Below are 14,986 nucleotides of genomic sequence, written 5' to 3'. Positions count from 1 at the left end.
TCAGTAAACAATGATTTGGGGGTAATGGATAATTAATAATTCTCTGATTATGCCGCTAGAAAAGCAGGAAGCAACTCTATGATCTATAAGCCAATCAAATAATCTTCATTGCTGATTTGGGCCCCAAAACACCTGAAAAACAGACTACAAAGGAATAATAGGAAAAGGAATAAACCTGATGGAGAATACGAGAAAGGAATCTGTAGAGAAAATAATCTGTAGAATCAACAAATTTAGAGATGGAGCTAACCCAGTTTGGCAATAAAAAAAGGAGCGACAGCAAAAAGCTCGGCATGTGTCTTTCAGTACAGGAAAATTGCCCCAAGGTCTGTGCAAATCAATTTGACACAAAAGGACTGAGGACCCAGAGACAGAGGCACTGAAATACAATGTACGTGATATTGGATTTGAGATGGCCTGTGCATCAGCACATTTTTTGGGGCAGCTTGCAGAAGTAAAGCTGAGGATGGGATGAGAGCCCACAGCAAGCCTGTACTTAGCACAGGGATAGAGATTGTTAAGGGGTTTGCACTTATATAACATTTTACTCAACAAAGACAAAAATACACTGACTAATGGGTCCTTCGAGTCCAAACTCACTGGCCCCTCATGCATTAGATATGTACCTATATCAGCTTTTCTAAGTGCACAATAAAGGATAATGAAATATTCACTTTCCCCTATCAAACTAGTTGTATTTAGTTGGTAAAATAGAGAAAAAATCTTGCATAATATTGTATTATATGTTTTCTGTATGTGTTTCTGACCACGAAAAATTGACAGAACGACCCATATGGACTGTCCTTGGCTCACTCGCAGGCCTGCGGTGAGGAAACGGCATGAAGACACATCATGAGGAGGCAAAGAAATTCCGTGACGACAGTGTGGAAATCCAACCGCTCCTCCTCCTCCTTTTTCCTCCTCCACATTCTTTTCAGAAATCATTTCCTGACTCAACTGCAGTCACTCTGATGGCACCATCTACATCCCAAACCACCTACTACCTTATTAAATTATGTCAAAATAATAAGAAAGACTGGGCTGGTGTTCACCATTTAGAAATTTTCTTAATACATGCAAATTATTCCAATTCCTTTCCAAAACGAAAACATTTTGTGATTAATTGGTAATAGTTAATAGTAATGGTTAATTTATTGATTTTTTTGTTTATTTTCTGTTGTAAATAAACTCAACACATCAGAAACATATTTTTATATAGGTCATATTACACATATATAGTCACTACTTACCCATCCCTGTTTATCTCTGCCACAACCTTCATTTGCTCATGCACTCATTGCAGCATTCAGTTTTATTTACTGAACATGTCTGTTCAAAGAAATACTGTAGTTTAAATAATGTAACAATACCTGTAATTTATTGCAAATGTTCAGAAATGTAATTTCAGGTAAATCTTTAATGAGAGAATACACATTTCAAGCATAGGTATGAAATTCCTACTGAAGTGACATAAGTGAAATGCTTCAACTGGAGGAGTAGCATTTGACACCCTCAATTAACTTCATCTGAGACAGTTTCACATTAATCACCATAGTAGAAAAGATAAATATGTATAAACCAATTTAGGTATTTTTAGGACTAACTGATAAATTGCTTTGCACTAGCAGGGACATTGTTTTTTTCTATGGAGGCAGCACTATAATGGATGTTGCAGATTGCTTGAATTTTATGCTTTGTCACTATGCTAACTTCAGTCATAATTCAACATTGTTTAATGTGCAACCATTTAGACAAACCTCTGTACGTGACACTGTACGTAGACAGGTTAAGTTTTCTTATAAGTTATATGATACATTAATTGTTTTTTTTTCTTCAGTTTTTTACAGAATGTATCCAACAGTAAATTTTTAACAATTGAGTTTTGTTTATACAAAAATGTATAGTTCTTTGACTCTAAAAAATACTGGGTTATTTTTTCTACTCAAATGCTGGATTGAGCCTTTTGGGTCATTCTATTGGGTTATTGTCTCAGTCTTGGGTAGTTTTTGGGTAGTTTTATGTTACCCAACAGCTGGGTTAGTGGTTAGTGGCTGTGTCATTTTCACAGCTGAAGCAATGCACCCCTCCCCCACCCCAACGCCTCAGCCCAGCTCCTTGGGTCAAATCAACTCACCGTGGACTGTTTGAATTCGCCTCAGGTAGAGGTGGAGATTTTCACACGAACAGAATTTATTTGGAGAAGGTTTGTATCAATATATTTATCCATAAAACCATTACTGTACACTAGAAAATGCAAAAATGTGGGAAACCATCCTTTGTTGAAAAACAACCCATTTGCTGAGTTAAAATGAACAACACAACTTGATGGGTTAATTTAGCCCAAAATATGTTTTGTCCTATATTTACCCAGCTGTTGGGGTAAAAATAACCCAATTTGGGTTGTTTTTAACTTAGTGTTTTTTAAAGTGTTGGAAGTGTGTTGCAAACCCATGCTGTCTCCCCACATCTGTGATGCCCCTGAAAGCTCTTTATTTTTTCTGATGCCTCAAAGATAACCTCTCTCTATTCAAAGCCCTATTTCCTCTTTGTTCTGAGAGGACCATTTTCTTCAGTTGTTCAATAATGAGACTTTGCCCTTTTTGTTTAACCTGTTCTTTCAATTGTGTTTTCACTTTTCTTCTTTTCCCACCTTGTTTAACCGTTTTCTTTCAAGTTTTTTCCAAATTCCATTTGGGAATGGTCTCCAATGTTCTGGGTGGTGGAAAATAGATTCAATTATTTCAAGTGCTTGGCCTAGAACTGCTTTTAGTGGCAGCTGGTGATAAACAGCTGCTTCGGTTGTGGCCTGCTATTGACCCAGCACTGCAACTCTGCTTTCAGTGGCTAAATGTGGCTGGTCGGTAATAGAAGATGTTGCAAATCCTCACGCCAAGACAATGTTGTGGTTAAAGAGCTGGATTTCCAGAAACTCTGGATCCTTGTTTCATGTTCAGAGAGGTTCAGAGAGAGAGAGACACAGAGAGAGCGATAGAGAAAGAGAGAGAGAGAGAGAGAGAGAGAGAGAGAGAGAGAGAGAGACAGACAGACAGACAGACAAGCAAACAGACAGACCGAATAGATTATGTATGTGCTTGATTTAAAAGGGTGTACATTGTGATCAGAGTGCAAGAAGTCACACAGAAAGAGGCCCGCCATTCCACCGGCAACAACACTGAGTGATCGTGTGAGAGAGGGGGGTGACAACATCAAAACAAGCCAGTTTAACAAAACTCTTTAGCCTCATGAACCTCTAAAAGAAAATGCCTTTAAGAGGAAAGCTATTTAACAAAATGCCTGACTAAAGAAATCGGTTTTCAGCATAGATATAAAGAGTCCTGAACACTAATTGAAAGCTCTGCCCCAGCTGTGCTTTTCATTATTCTAGGCACTGATAAAGACCCTGTACCTTTTGATTGAAGCAGATGTGGTAGATCATAATGAGACCAAAAGTTCAGGTACTGTTGGGCTAGACCATTCAGTGTTTATAGGTCATTAGTAGTAGCAATAGTAGTTGCAATAGTAGTTATAATAGTCCAGATTAAAATTAGGGTTAATAAAAACATTAACTATTTTTTTCTGAACCATGTAACAACAGCATATTTATTAGTTTAGCTCTGTTTCTGAGATGAAAGAAAGCAGTATTGGTAATGTTATCTCCACACTTCAACTATCAAGAAAGGGACAGATAGATGCAAGTGCAGGTTTTCTGGTGGTAGACAAATGAAAGGGCAGGGTAATGGTCAGGCAATCAGCAAATCAGCACAAACTAGACAAGACTAAATCAGTAAATGTGAAGCAGGCTTTGATCAAACACTAATCAAGACAGGCAGATTCCAAAAGCTTGGAATCACCACAGACAAAATTCTGGAACAAGACTTCTCAACATACTGAAACACTGAGTTCTGGTTAAAGGGAGTACTGCGATTGTGAAGCTCTCTATTTCTTGTGCCATCATACTGTCTATAGAAATAACTGGGCTGGATTGTCAAATGAATTCTGACAAGTCTGAAGTCTGACAAGTCCAAAATGAAGAAAGCAAAATCTATTCAAGATGTTTCAACTTCAACTTTAGTTTATCTTCACACAGGAATACATTGGATATAAAAAGTCTACACACCCCATGTTAAAAGTTTTTGTGAAACCAAAACATGAAATCAAGTAAAATCATGTCAGATGTTGATCTTTTTCCATCTTTAATAGCAACCAACAAAATTCAAGTGAAAAACAAATAGAACAAAAGTATTTCGAAAACATTATTGTAGATGTACTGTACCATGGAACACTGTTAAAGCCATCATCAACAAGTGGAGAAAATGAGGAACTACAGTGACACAGGGGCATGTCTAAACAGGTGGCACGGGGTGGCACGGGGTGGCACGGGGTGGCACAGGGTGACACTGCCCCCCCCCCACCCCGAAATCAGCAACTGTGCACCACCACATAGATAGAAAATGGACAAATATTACTTTATTGGTTCTTCCTGTTGTTTCAAAGATTAAAAGCACAATCACTTTTCCCAAATAGGTTACAATCAGGTGGTAAACACTGAATTGAGGGGTTTGAAAATGTTAACTCGACTATTTAGCAGCCAACAAAAACCGCAGAATACAGACTGTGTTGTCCTATCCATGCAAATCAGTTCATCAATACAAAATGACTGGCTCTTGGGCAGTGCCACTTTTCAATAATATCACCTGTATTAGGGCACAGGGCACTGCAAAAGAACCTGGACATTGTGCCTAATGTTTTCTAAGCAGTATTTTTTCTGATAGAATTTACTGATTTCCCATGCCCCCAAACAGATAGGGGGCATGGGATTATTATTATTATTACTATTATTTATAAGCCTGTATCCCAAACAGGATCAGATCATAATATCATATTAAATCATCCATTTTAGGAAACTGAATCATAGTATTACTGTCTCTTACCCAGTCAATCAGGCAGCTCTATAGCTTTTTTCTTTTAATAAAAATAAAATGCAATAAATAATAATAATAATAATAATAATAATAATAATAATAATGAATGGTTATTCTTTATGTGTCACCTCCATTCCAAAAGTATAATTTCATCATTTCTATGACAACCAACTGGTATACTCACGTTAACAGTTGCATGTGCGCAGACATTAGTGACATAGCAAAAAAAAAAGGCAGCTGACTTTGTTGCTGTTAACCTACTTGAGGGACATCCAGGCCTGATCTCCACTACAACACCATGTATCAAAGTTATATACTCTCACCTGACATTATATTAGGAACACCTATACACCTGATGATTCATGGTATTATCTAATCAGCCAATCATGAGGCAGCTGCACAGTGCGTAAAATTATGCAGATACAGTTCAAGACCTCCAGTTAATGTTCACATCAAACAGAAAAGGAATGTTTCCAGCACCTTGCGAGGAATTGTTCTGAAAGCAGGAGGGTTGGGAGTACATCCAAGTATTAGTATGGTGTTCCTAATAAAATGGCTGTATATATACAAACACACCATTCTGTGCAAAGTCTAGAGACTGTTGTTTTGAAATTCTCCGATCAGCAATTTATGAAACACTCAAAACAGCCTACCAACATCCACAGCACGATCAGTCACAGAGATGCACTTATTATTCATTCTGATGTTTGATGTGAACATTAACGGAAGCTCTTGTCCTGTATCTGCATGATTTTATGCATTGTACTGCTGTCACATGATTGGCTGATTAGAACCGCATGAATGTGCAGGTGTACAGGTGTTCCTAATAAAGTGGACGATATTTAATTCCCTAAAATCCTAAAACACGGTCCAAAATATGCGTTGCTTCCTATAGTTATTCCAACGAGAAGCGCAATATTCTCCAGCGTTATTTCCGCCTCATGGTAAGACATGATGAAGGGCAGAAGGCATGTGATTTTATAGCCCTCTCGGGATTGGATTACTACGCTGTGTTCGTTTGAATGTTACGGCTTGTGAAAACGCTCAGCAGATTCGCTTATCTTTAAATCAATTCCCTGCGGCGTAACCTACTATTTTTAACATACTGTTTAGTCCGCTAGGATGCGGATTTGCTGTGTATCCGAGGTGCTGGAGATGCGCCCCCTTGCGTCCGGGTGCTGGAAGCGACCGAGCCAAGTTTCTCCCCCTCCTCTCTGGAGCTGTGTAGTAGTATCGGAATGCGTCTCCTCCGCCACTGGTGATGCCTTTGTCGGCGGGTCTCGCGTGGTTATCGGTTGTTGCTTAGAAGCCGCCTTTTCCCCCCTGGAGGATGAGCAGCACAGAGATTGATGTGTTGGAACAGGCGAGCTGTCGTCCCGAATCTGCCAAGAGCACAAAGAGCTCGCACCTACCGTCCAAAGCATCTCCAAGAGAGGGTTACAGGCACGCGCCGCAAGTGGCGGCCAACGGCGTGCACGACATCGAGGACCGCATTTTACGCATGACGGGTTACTACGGTTACTACCCTGGATATTCCAGCCACAGAAGTAAGTAACATACGGGAAATCACAAAGCTGCTCGAGCTGAGTTCTGCGCTTGGAGGTCGTGCTGCTGTTAATAAGACTGGCATTGCTTCGCAACGCACTTGTATGATGGCACTGGTGCACTGGGGCATTCAGGATGGACCATTTAATTTACACTTGTGTACACTGATACTCACAGTGTATAGATGTGTGTGGGTTTTCCACTTAAACATGATGGATTCCAGATCCACATTGCACCACATGGTGTGCACTGGAGGTAGGCAGCACGAGCCATAACTTCCTGCCAAACTTTGGATGCAACACAAATGATGTACTCTAGATCATAGGTTTTCCCAACCCTGTTCCTGGAGTACACCATGTTCTACACATGTTAGAGTTTTCCATGCGCAGGAAAAATACAAAAAAAATATGCAAGAGTCCAAGAGCAGTGTTGGTAATCTGTGCTCTAGAACAGTGGTCAGGGGTTTGTGATTTTTAAAAAAAATTATTATTCAGTGGTAGAAATCCCACTATTATAAATATATATGTATAATATTCATATATTATATTTATTACTGAGTATTATTACTCTAGTAGCATATTTGGCCGGTAGCTTGAATGAAACAGGCTTCATCCAAACATCAATAACTCAAGAACAATCTATAAATATTTTCAACTTGTCATTGTGTTCTGTTGATGGAACGTTCAGGTGTAGAAAGCTCTATGGGTGAAATAAATAGACAAAAAATATTACTGTAGCCTATATATTTTACTAACCTGTCCCGTGGGGGTCTGTGGGATTTATTTTACAGTCAATGTGGTACAAAAAGTTTGAGAACCCCTTGCTCTAGAATATCAGAATAGCATCCCTTCTCCTAACCATCCTCATCAACGCCATGGTGTATTTCATTATTTGATGTGAAAAACATTCATGCTTACTGCAGAGTTTTCATCTGCACTTGTGTGAAATGGACTCTGGGTTGTTGTGTCCTATAGCTCTTTGTGTAACAGAAGCTTTACTGTTTAGTAATCCAACACTACTGCTCTGTGTTCACCCCATTTGCTACACTGCTTAAGTGCTTATCTGCAGCATAATTAAAACATTCACAACTGACAAAATAACACAGGGCCAAGAGGAGGGTCAGAACGCCCTTGCACTGCTGGTGTCTTCGGACATTGCTGGAATTCTGTAATTGCTGCTCTGACAGCTTTATAGAGGAAAGAAACTGCATTTCTGTCCGACATATTTTATACAGTACCTCTTGAGCGTTTTATTACAAGCTGCATGCAGAGAAGGGAAAGGATTTTTTAAAAACTATACCAAAAAGCTTATATCTTTACATACCTAATAATTATTACAGTTCATTACAATCATACTTTGATTTAAGTGGTCATAGTTGAGTGCCTTTGGGTCTTTTTATTTTGAAATTACACCCACTTATCATAGCTGTTAAAGTCTGAGTCGGCAGTTATATAAATAACAGAGAAAGTGTGAAAGGCTGAGAGTGGTATGATCTGAAATGGAAGCAAAGAGTTACTGTAAATATACAAATCTACATCAATTTTTTACTCTGGACCAAACTTAGCATCAAGTCAATACATGGATTTATGACAAATGAAAGACAAAGATATTCCTTACTACTTATAAGTCTACATTTTATGGTCAGAATTAGCATATTGTTATTATACCATGGCAAATTGCATAGCAATATGCAATTTATTAAACCAACTGGGGTAAATGTGACGTGTGTCACGTCACAGAGATAAGAACGGATGCAAATGTAGAATCCAAGTTTAAACTTAAAACAAGACTTACAGAACTAGAATCATGTGAGACAGAAGGACAAACCAAAACAACGAAAGACAACCCATGCAGTGCAGAACGTAACTATTTATACATAAGTACTAATGAATCAGGTGAAAGAGACATGTGACCTGGTGCAGTGGCTGATGGGAAACATAGTTTTAGTCCCTTTTCCCTTATTACATGACAATGTGTCAGTTAAAAATATTGTAGGCCTCCACTGAATTGGCCAAACTAAAATGTATTGAATATTACCAGTGCCATGATTTACCAAAATTATCACAGTACATTTTTATGGACATAGAAGAATTTAGAATAATCAGAGAGAACGATAAAAAAAACAAAATGCCTGTACATTTATATACAGACTGATATTAGCCTGAAAAGCTGGATCGGGATTGGATTGGATCTGACATATTTTATTTAATCCATTGATATATTTCTGGCATGTGTGTTAATGAATGACAAAAACAAATATCTTGCACGTGGGTATTGGGTAACACTTGGCTGGTGTTGTACTGAGGGTGGAAAAAAAAGGATTGGTGAATCTGTTGTGGTATTTTTCTTTCATGTATATTTTACAAAAATCTTATTCATGAAAGAAGCATCTTTCATTTCAGGTGATTCTGATTTAGCCCTCCGAATAAGAAATAACTGGAACATATTACACGTATTAACCACCTAACTTTATACTGAAATTACCCTTTATATTCTGGAAATAAGCTGTCCATCCATCCATTTTCCATACCGCTTATCATACACAGGGTCATGGGGGAGCCTGGAACCTATCCCATTGAACTCGGGGCACAAGGCAGGGATCCTATCCGATCATTGGGAGTTTGTGAGTTTGAATCCCCAGAATGCCACAGCCATTCGTGACCAGCAGCCAAGAGAGCAAAATTGGCCTTGTTCTCTGGTGGGAAGGATGGCATTACTCTCTCCCCTGTCAATCACCCAGCCAACTGTGGGTGTCTGTGAGTTAATGTACTAAGAAAAGGGCCGATAGCTCTTTCCATTGAGTGTGTTAAGCTGCCTGGGGATGCAGTATGAGCAGCAGTTTGAGAAAAAATACAGTTCACATGTCTCAGAGGGAGCATGTATTATCCTTCACCCTCCTCTGCTCGTATGCTAGGGGAGAGCTGAATTGGCAGGTGACCAAATTAGGAAGAAAATGAGGGGGGTGGAATTGAAACCTTTAAAGGTTCTTTGGTTGTCACTCTGAGGAAACTGTTAAAGATTCTACACAAATCTCTACAACAGAATCTTTTCCTATCACTCTTACCCTTAGCTATCAAACGAACCCTTAAAGAACCATTGAAGAACCCCTTTTCAAAGCATGCACTCAGGATCTTCCTAAGTTGATTTCTCTCACACATTGCAAGGAAATTGTACAGCTGTAATTGGTTCAGGAAAGGAGTTTCAGAGAGATTTAATTCCCCGTAAAGTGATTAGATATATTTGGATATGATTTAAGCATTTTGGCCGAGTATTGCGAGTGCAGAGTCAGCCCCATCACAACACTCATATCTTCAGCTTTCCTGAGACCTCCTCTCTTGGTGGGCTATTTTTATCCACAAGCCTAATGGGACGCTATACAACCGGAGAGGCGCTGTTAGCTGCAGACTCGCTGAGAATAGAGATAGAGCAGGCTGCTGATTCGAATACTTGACCCCACGACCATCAGACCATGTGTGTAGAATTATTGAGTGTGAAGTTTGAAGAGTAGCAAAGTTTGGGAGTGGAAAGAAAAAATTCCAGCATTTTGTGGACACCATGCACCCTGCTGTAATGTGATATTATGCCTGTATGTGGTGTGATACCTCCGTTATAAACACTATTTATGTGTTCAGGAAAAATACTTGGGAATGGAGTAGACATGTTGCGTGGCATGTGTTCAGCTGATCATAAGTTCTTATTTTGTTTTGTTAGGATGGCAATATATGGCCTAACGTTTAACTACTATATACATTGTGTGTAGTGTAAGTATGTATGACCTGTGTGTTTCTCCTTCTTTTCTTCATTCTGCAGCTGAAATGACATAATGCATTATGAACTCCTAGAAGAGAGACATTGTTTAAAAAAGCTTCTTCCTATACTTTGTATTTTTAACCCCTTTCAAAAGAAGTACGCTGTCTTACATTTCCATACTGCCCCCTTCTGGCTGCTTAACATATCTTCCAGCATTCTGGCACTGAGTGAGGAAAGTGAGGGAGTGGAAAGTGTTGTGACTGCTGGCGCCATGACTGCAAATCTACTTACACTGATTACTATGCCAGTAATATCCAGCCACAGAGGCATTTAGTCATTTTTTTAATAGCTTTTCTAAGGCCTTGATGGTCTTGCTGTATTACATGGAGGAGTGAGGTGGCATATTAATCATCCAGAGCCAGGAATTTTCAAACTATTACACATTTTATAGATGTAGACTGATATGTGTCATTAATTTTAGTGACTGACTTTAGGGCATACTTAATAATGGGAGATTCTAATGCCACAGTATATTTATAAATACAATTAATGCCACAGTACAGCTACATGCTTGGAAAAAACTGGAAAAAAATAAAAGTTGCTCAGCCTCAGTTAATTAATAGTGTAATGAGAGGTGTAACACAAGAGTCTGTCTAAGCAGTATCGCAGTATCGCAGTATTGTATAATATTATGATAGTATCACTAGATTTCTGTCATTATGGTGTACTACTTTGCCTCATCCACATGGTGTCACCCTCATCATTTTTAACCCATATACATTTCCATAGTTTACAGTTTGCTTTACTGTGAAACCATCAACTCATCTTAATTTCTTTCTGTAATAAACACATCCTAATTTTGCCTATCTCAGATCTCAAAAGCTCAGATGCTTTTAGACCACAAGAGAAAAAAAAGAACAATTTTATTTCCAAGCTGAGACTGCTCATGAAAAGATGTGCTTAAATATCTATGCAAATTACTCATCGCCTCCACGCTTGGAGGTCTTTTATGAGGTCTTAGTTGAATAAGTGGATATGAAGTGTGTAAAACACTTTCAGTGTGTGGGTGTTGCCTCCATTTTTTCATATCTCTCAGCTCACTCTTTCTTTCGTTTCCTAGAGCGCTGAGTATTAGAGACATACAAAAGACAGGCGAGGTGTGTAGACAATAGTGGAGCAACATGCCACTGATCTAAATGACAAAAGCCTGATAGCAGCAGTGTATCAGGGTAGAAGGCCAGGGCTTGTCCGTTGCTATGGGAGGGGGAAAGAAGGGGCGCATTTGGAATCATCATCTGTGACGTGACTGCAGGTCAGCAGGCCTCTCTGGGCAAGTCTCTCCGTGTGTGATGGATGGATGGTAGGATGGATGGTGCTAGCTAGACTTATAAAAAGGTGGTGATCCTGTGATCTCAGGTGGGATGTCAATTACAAGACAGAAAAGACACTATTATGGATGTAAACAAATATAATACATTATTCAGAATGAACAGATAATGTGTTCTATAAAATACAAAAAAAAATATATTAAAGGACTCCGGTTTCCTCCCCATTCCAAAGACATGCATGGTAGGCTGATTGGCATGTCTAAAGTGTCCGTAGTGTATGAATGGGTGTGTGAATGTGTATGTGATTGTGCCCTGCAATGGATTGGGACCCTGTCCAGGGTGTACCCCGCCTTGTGCCCCATGCTCCCTGGGATAGGCTCCAGGTTCCCTGTGACCCTGAAAAGGATAAACGGTATAGAAGATGGATGGATGGATATATTAAAGGAGGCAAAAAGGTTCACATTACATCTGCACCTGTATCAGATTCAGACTAGAGGTTTGCATTGGGAATGGTATCTCATAGGAAGCAACAACAAACATGTAGGTGGTTTTGGTGTTCATGTAGGCATGAGCGAGTTGTCAGATATGAAACTCATGGAACAAAGACCAGATTCATTAACATGCTTTTGCGGTATTCATTCATTCACATTCATTTTTAGTAACTGCCTGGTCAGAGATGCTACAGGGTTTCCCAAAAGTCTCCATACATGGGGAACAGGGGACTGTGTAGACCAGCACCACGTTGGTTGTGCCTTCATTAGTGGATATTCATAGATGTTCACTTCTCGGTTGGTTTGCAACACTTCCAGTCTTTTTGAATTTGTTAATAAGTTTGGCAACAGAGTCATGTGTGTTGTTGCCATGTTTCCTGTGAAAGTCCATTGCAATGTTGTGATAGCTTCCCGATCCAGCCATGAGAATCATTTCTATATGTTCTTTATTTGTCAAAGGCATTCTTAAAGGCTGTCTGAAAAAAAAGTTTTATTTATATATATATATATATATATATATATATATATATATATATATATATATATATACATACATACATACATACATACATAAAAGCATGAAACATTTCCGAAGACATTTTGCTAAAGAGTTAATTTCCCTTATGTATGGGGACTTTTGGGACACCCCGTAGTTTGTTTATATTTTGAGAACCTAGTTTTTTTTATATTTTGAGAGGAAGCGACTAAATAAATTAGAATATATATCCTCATTTGTAAGTCACTTTGGATAAACGCATCTGCTAAATGAATAAATGTAAATGTAGAATATATCACAGGCAGGTACAAACAAAAATAATAACTGCGTGAGCAAATAAAAAACAACAGTCCCTTGTACAATTCTAGTTGAGACTAGTTATTAATTTAAGTGACAGCTAAGTTTGAGGAACTGTCAGAGCCATTCACAGAGCATGCTGACAGTGCTTGAATTTCTGAGTTATTTATTTATTTATTTTATTCCACTTCTTTTCCACAGCAAAAAAACAACAGTGTTCCAGTATAGGCAATGCTCACTTTGATTTTAAATTTGAATTGATATAGATACAGATACACATCCAGATCATGGCATTGCATAATGCATCTGTATTTCAAATATATATATATATATCTAAAGAGCCAATCATGTGGCAACAGCACAGCACATAAAATCATGCCACTACATGTCAAGAGCTTCAGTTAATTTTCAGAACAAAATCTGAACAAGGGAGAAAAATGTGATCAGAAACTCCTGATCTCCTAGGATTTTCACATAAACAAAAACATCAAAAGATGGCAAAAACATCAAATGAACAGCAGTTCTCCTGTAGTCCCCTTAGGCCTATTCAGATTATGAGTGTTTTGTATGACAGAAACTTTGAGTTATTAAACAAATGATATAAAGCATGCATTATGAGGTTGTCAGAGAGTGCACTTTGTGCTTCTTTGTGTATGTGTAAGTTTGATTAAGGTCTCTCTCTCTCTCTCTCTATCTCTCTTTCTCTCCCTCTCTCTCTCTGCTCAAAGTAGCCCAAATTTGCCTGTGAAATGTTTGTGAAACATGTCTCCCATGCTCTTGCTATCTATCTTGACTCAGCTGAGAGGTGAAGCATTTAAAAAAGAAAGAGCTTTCTGCTGTGTGCTTTGCAGCAGTGTTTTAGTCTGTGTGAGAGAGAGACAGAAACCTGGAAGGTGAGACATGTGCTTATGTCAGGAATATTTCACTCTGTGGCCGTGCTGTCTGCTGGGAGAGAGTAGGAACCGTGTGTTGGAGGAGGAGTGTGTGGGTGTTTGAAGAATCAAGTGTGGATCCATTGAAGGGATGACTTTGAAACCGCAGAGAGGGTTCCAGTGTTAGGATGATGCTGTGTTAATGGGATTCCCCTGAGTTGACAGGACAGCTGTGGGCCAGGACAGCTAAGCCATGGGACACACCCTGCTGGAGAAATCCACACCACATAATGGAGACTTTCCAGTTCAGTAAATGTAAATATATTTTAGCTGTGCTGCCTATTCCAACCTTAGCCAAACAAAGGATATGATGGTACAGTATATTAGCATGGCAGTATACTATGATAAGGAAATGACATTATTTGTCAATTTTATGCAATACCAGTGTAGATATTTGGAGCCGTCGTGGCTCAGCATTTAAGGTTCTGAGCTAGTGATCAGTAGGTTGTGATGGCCAGAAAGCCCTTTAGGTCCTTAACGTAGCAAGGCCTATAATGTCTGATTGCTTAAATGCAAGTTGATTTTGGGTAAAAGTATATTTACGAGAAAATATAAAAAGCAAATATCCAGTACTGGCAAAAATATGATAATTGATAACTATCATTGATGGCATCTTCATAATACATGATATTTAGTTAATTGCTAACAGTTAAGTTCCCACAAAATGTTGGAGCTATATAATGTAAAACTATAAATTGAGTTTTATATTCTATATTTATTTTTTTTTAAAAATCCTGACATTCAGATGCTCAGTTTTATATTCTACATTTATTAAAAAAAACAAAAAAACAACTGACATTCAGATGCACATAAAAGTGCATAATGATGATAATGTACAATGTTGTCAATATCATATCAACCAGACTTAATTTTCAAGTATAGCAATACATTTTGAAATATGAAAGTACAATGGTCTAAGTGTCTATTCATCAGAAGTTTCAGTATTAAAATCTCAGCCCTAGCTCAGGATCCAGGGACTCTGCAGGTGTGAGGCAACACTTCGCAACCATGACACCTAAATGAATCATTGTACATATAAACTAGTCAGTTAAAAAAAAAAAAAACATTCAGTTTCCCAAACTCAGTAGTTTAATAGCATTGCAGTGTTATATACTATCATTCAATGTCAACCTCTTTAACAATCATGAAGTCATGATGCAGACATGATGAAAACAGTGATATTTAATTCTATGGTTTTGAACTATAACTCTCCAACCAACAGCCA

The 14,986-nt window shown here is 38.5% G+C and overlaps 1 protein-coding gene across 1 annotated transcript in view; it reads left to right on the top strand.

Moving 5' to 3' along the window:
- The first annotated feature begins 6,043 nt into the window (after nucleotides 1-6,043).
- The window catches only part of slc35f4 (solute carrier family 35 member F4), a 31,368-nt gene continuing 22,425 nt past the window's right edge, over nucleotides 6,044-14,986 (top strand). The window contains exon 1 of the mRNA XM_053633348.1: nucleotides 6,044-6,469. Coding sequence (XP_053489323.1) covers nucleotides 6,253-6,469 — 217 coding nt within the window. The 5' untranslated portion in view covers nucleotides 6,044-6,252. The remainder of the gene's footprint in view (nucleotides 6,470-14,986) is intronic.

The sequence above is a fragment of the Ictalurus furcatus genome, chromosome 9, assembly GCF_023375685.1.
Source record: "Ictalurus furcatus strain D&B chromosome 9, Billie_1.0, whole genome shotgun sequence".
Classification (NCBI taxonomy): Eukaryota; Metazoa; Chordata; class Actinopteri; order Siluriformes; family Ictaluridae; genus Ictalurus; species Ictalurus furcatus.
The sequence above is the reverse complement of the archived record's forward strand: the minus strand, read 5'-3'. Positions and strand labels throughout refer to the sequence as shown.